The sequence below is a fragment of the Ascaphus truei genome, chromosome 8, assembly GCF_040206685.1.
Source record: "Ascaphus truei isolate aAscTru1 chromosome 8, aAscTru1.hap1, whole genome shotgun sequence".
Classification (NCBI taxonomy): domain Eukaryota; kingdom Metazoa; phylum Chordata; class Amphibia; order Anura; family Ascaphidae; genus Ascaphus; species Ascaphus truei.
Window position 1 is genome coordinate 72,188,382 of NC_134490.1, and position 4,883 is coordinate 72,193,264.

Genomic DNA, 4,883 nt, shown 5'->3' on the forward strand with positions numbered 1-4,883 from the left:
ACCATCGGGGCCATGTGCTTTGTTTATCTTCCATTTATCAAGCAGTCTTTGCACTTCCCATTAACATGTTACTTAATATTGGAGGTTGTTATATTTTGGCAAATTACAATACTTCCTTGGCAAGTAATTTAAAACCTTCGCCTCCTGATCTCCAATAATTTGCCTGCCAATCTCACACTGAAAGGGGTTCTATATTTTATTTTCTAATCAGTTATTACTTACTATTACAATCTCCTTTCTTGGTTTTCAATTTTTGCTAATTCGATTGCCCGGTTGACACTTTCTTACATTCTCTATGCTACGATACCTGTACCACTCCCGATTTAAGAATCTCAAAGCCTTCCATTTCTTCTGCTACCACTTTGCTTAGCCACATTGTCTTTTTTTTTTAATATATATATATATATATATATATTTGTTACCAGGCGTATACATCCATGTGTAATTTTCAAACAATATTTGAAAGACTGCCCACTTGTCTTCTGTATATTTACCTGCAAGAACTTCATCCTAATTTATTTCTTGTAGTCTTCCTACATTTACTAAAATCTGCCTCTCAAAAAAAAAAAAAAAAAACAACTTAGTGGCGTTCTTAACTCCCCAGTAAATGTGTATCTTAGTGATAAGTGCTCATAAATCCAATCGCAGTGAATAGAAAGAAAAAAAAAAATTTAGGTCACAAATAGGTCTCTACTCCACCCTTAGTAGACTGTTTCGCAAGTCTACGTCATACACATTTCTCCAAACACTTAAGGGAGTGGAGGCTGTATAAATGACAGGAGGGAAAAAATAAAAATAAGACAGGGTACCAACGTTAAGGCAATATTGAAAGATGATGGGTCTTCTATAATCCTACTCGCACTTTGGACAATAACATTAAGCGTCTCCAAAACTGTGGCAGATGTGGTAAGTATTGATGATGTGGTTTTCTGGTGTGCTCAAAAGACAAGAGAAGTCAATACAAGTGTAGATCGAGCAAACTATTTACTTCCCACATGAACCCAATTCAAGGCTTACAAAATGTTGATGCATCACAAGTAGTAAGGGAATTGTCGTGAGAGCCGTGTGCTGCTCTCACCACCGCTCTCTGCATCCAGCGCCCGCCTCTGTGTTCTCCCAAGTCCTGTCGCGTCACTTCCGGTTGTAGTCCGACGGGAGGGAGCTGGTGCTCTGGGTCCTTAGGTATCACCGAATAGACTCCAAACTCGCTCTACATGTTTCGCTCAATGAAGCGAATCTTGTGAATCACGAAGTGTGCGTTTGGAGCCTACTCGGTGATAACCAAGGACTCTTAGCACCAGCCCCCTCCTGGACAGAACCGGAACTGATGCGACAGGACTTGGGAGAACAGAGGCGGACGCTGCTGCACTGGATGCAGAGAGCTGCATTGAGACTGCAGCACACACGGCTCTCAGGACAATTACCGTACTGCCTGTGATACATTTTGATGTAATCAGGGGTTCACGTGGGAATTAGTTTGTTCGACACATTGTCTTCTCTTATCTTTCGAGTACACCAGACAACCACATCAATACTTACCACAACATCTGCCACAGATTTGGAGACGCTTAATGTTATTGTCCAAAGTGTGAGTAGGATTATTGAAGACCCATCATCTTTTAATATTTGGAAAAAAAATACACAAAGTAGCGCACTGCCCTGGGAGACAGAAAAAAATTGAAAAATATTTATTGTCTAACCAACATTACAAAGAATGTGTGAACCCTGCTACGGGTTTCACACAACACAGTGCTTTATCAAGAAGTATTTCAATACTGCCTAAAAGTTACTACCCTATGTAGTTTTTATTTTTCTGTCATTTATACAGTCACAACTCCCAAATGTTTGGAGAAAAGTAGTCAATTACCTAGTTTCTTCCGCTCCCCTCATTCCTAGTTTAAAATCTCTGCCAACCTGTTTAATATCCTCTGCCCTAGTACAGGACTCCCTACTTTAAAAGATTAGTACCTCTCAGACTATGTGCTCTAAAAACCCAAATCCCTCCTTCCTGCACCAATCCTCAGCCATGCATTAACTTTCCTAAGCTCCAACTGCCTCCATGGGTTAGCACGTACCACTGGCAGCATTTCTGAAATACTACCTTGGAGCTCCTTGCCGCTTAGATCCACAAAAAATTTTTTTTTTTAGGACCCTCCATCTTTCTCTAACTTTATTATTGGTGCCGACCTGTACCAAGACCAGTGGGTCATTCCCAGCCCCTTCCAACAATTTGTCTACCTGATCCAAAGTGTGCCAAACCTTGGTATATGCCAGGGGTGCGCAGACTGGGGAGCATGCCCCCAAGATTTTCTGGGTGTGGAAGAGGGGGCACAGCAGTGACACGAGGCCTCGCGCTTCCCCGAAGGCATTTAAATAAAATGCCAGGGATCGGGCGAGGCCTCTAGCTTTACATTCAACTTTCCAGTGACGCGTCGCCATGGCAGGTGACGGCACATTGGCATGGCAAAATGATGCAGGAGCCGAGCAGGGGGAAGGGAACATGGAGAAGACTTTGCACACCCTTGGTATATGCCGTTGTGGCAAGATTGCATACCCTACGACAACCTGCCTAGGTCTCAAGTATCTATTGTCCTCTGTCCTGGAGGGACTATTCCCCTGGATGCTAGAGGAATCTGTCTCCCCAGCCTTGCCACCCCTGCCCTTAATTCCCCAATATCGTCACTATCTGGCAAATCTATTGAGATGAGTCAGCTCAGGTCTGGACTGCCTCTTCCACCATACTTAGGCCTCGGCTATAGTAGAAGCAGGCGTGCGCATGCAATTTCCTGTCCTGCAGGCAGAGGCGGCAGAGGCTCGTCAGGGGGCGCGGCCGTGACCCGGCCGTCGTGCGGGAAATTCAAACTCGCTTGTTGTGTGAAGCACCGGTCTCCCCGTCACGCTTGTGCACACGCTCACTATACATACATTTTCAGCGCCAGCGAGCATCTCCTGCACTATGGTCGCAGCCTAAGTGTAACCCTGCTAGCTACCTATTCCTGGTCCTCATTCATATCTCACCTCTGCACGACTAGTCCCAGCCAGGGCCTGCTCAGTGAACAATAAACGCCAACTTACCAGAACTATGCTCCACGGAGCGGCTGCTCCGAGTGCACACACATGTGGCAAGCTGTGCACTCAGTGCTAAATGGCACTCAACCCTGCTCATTATTGCAACTGTGGACTATTAAATATCGACAGATTAGTGAACTAAATTAACTACCTGGATTCCCTTTCTATGTTTCAACTCCTCCTGGTTATATCGCCACACTTAATCTAACTTCACTTGGACCAAAACAGCAATTCAATCGCACAACTCAGCCCTTGCAGTTCTGGGGCGAAGAAAAGAAAAGCTATAACCCTCTAATCAATATGCTCTAAATCTTCAACATTGAATCCATACATTTTAGCCTTTCTACTTGATGACTTTGGTTCTTTGAATACCCATGTCAATGCACACAAGTCAAATCAACGCCAGGGTCCCTCTGTTGTCAACAAATTAAGACCCTTTACCGTACCAAAACAAAAATTAGAGCCGTCTGTGGGGGCAAAAAAATGAAAAGGTACATCCCTATCACATTGCAACTTTCTATTCACTGCCAAAGCAAAGCAGACCCCAGCAGTCAATGTTCTCCAGGACAAGTACTCTCATCAAATGGGGACCTCCTCAATCTGAAAAAATAAATATATGACTCTAATAAATATATACAACCTTCTTATATCTACATTATACACACAAAAACACAGTTGATTGTATGGAGTTGCTCTTCAACCTACACACCCCATAATTGTATGACGCTGCCTTTATACCATGAATAATACACTATTAAAGAAATTAGCAAGCAGACTTGTTTCAATTCATAGTTGACATTTTATTACATTCCGGATTTTTTTTTCTTTTTTTGGCTGTTGGCTTAAATAAGTTTAAAAAAAAAAAAAATAATAACAAAAACCTTTAACGCTGTGATGGAGGAGTGGGGGGGAGAGGGGTTTCTGACTTCACAAGACTCCTGGTTCACTCTGTAGTGTGTGGGTTTCTATATAGGAGGCCGTGGGATTGGTTGGGGAGGACGTAGGAATGAGACAGGCTGCGGGCGGGAAGCAGCCCCTGCATGTTTGAACCCCCCATTTTATCAGTAAAATTGGTTTATGGGAAGGAGGTAGAAAATTGACGAGAATAATTTGGGGAGATGCCATTGCACCCTTCTTGCACAGGTGGGTTTATTTGGACTCCTTTGCTGCCAAAGGGCCCTGTAGCAGATTGTTCTGGGCTCTCAATGGTTGGGAAAAACCCAGATACAACTCACCTGCCTTTCCAATGCAGAGCCACATGAGACCGCAGTGACAGACTATACAATGGTAACGTAACTCCCAGTACAGAAACAATCCTCCTCTCTCCCTCCAAAAGCCCCCACCCCCCCCCCCCCCCCCCCATTCACATGTAAATGCTGTAACAGCTTTTCTTGAGAAGGGAGACAGAGGAATGAAAAGCAGACTGGGAAGAATTATGGGTGCAGTCCCACATGTTACCAGGGCAATTTCTTAACACCAGGGCAGTGTGTATGATATGTCATATTCATCACAGATGTACACTTGCAACATTTTCTAAAAGCATAAAACTGATCTTAGAAACTGTGCAGAACGTGTTATAAGGGGCTGATGAGATTTATTTGTTGCACTTCTGCTATTTTTCGAGGGAAAGCTGCACGTGACCCATGCACTGTTTATAAGACCTATAATACATTGCTGTGTGCACAGCAAGACAGCTACATGCTGTAGTGATCACTCTCCATATATACAGCAGGGTGTATGAAGGTATAAGGTAACAGAAGTGTGTGCACAGGCTTGAAGGTAGGATAAATGGAGTAAGACCAGCTGGGAGCTGG

At 43.8% G+C, this 4,883-nt stretch overlaps 1 protein-coding gene across 1 annotated transcript in view; it reads right to left on the bottom strand.

Moving 5' to 3' along the window:
• Positions 1-876: 876 nt before the first annotated feature.
• RIMKLB (ribosomal modification protein rimK like family member B) overlaps positions 877-4,883 on the bottom strand; it is a 23,275-nt gene continuing 19,268 nt past the window's right edge. The window contains exons 7-8 of the mRNA XM_075613055.1: positions 1,540-1,547; positions 877-937 (exon numbers count right to left, since the gene is read on the bottom strand). Of these exons, the coding sequence (XP_075469170.1) occupies positions 877-937; positions 1,540-1,547 (69 nt within the window). The remainder of the gene's footprint in view (positions 938-1,539; positions 1,548-4,883) is intronic.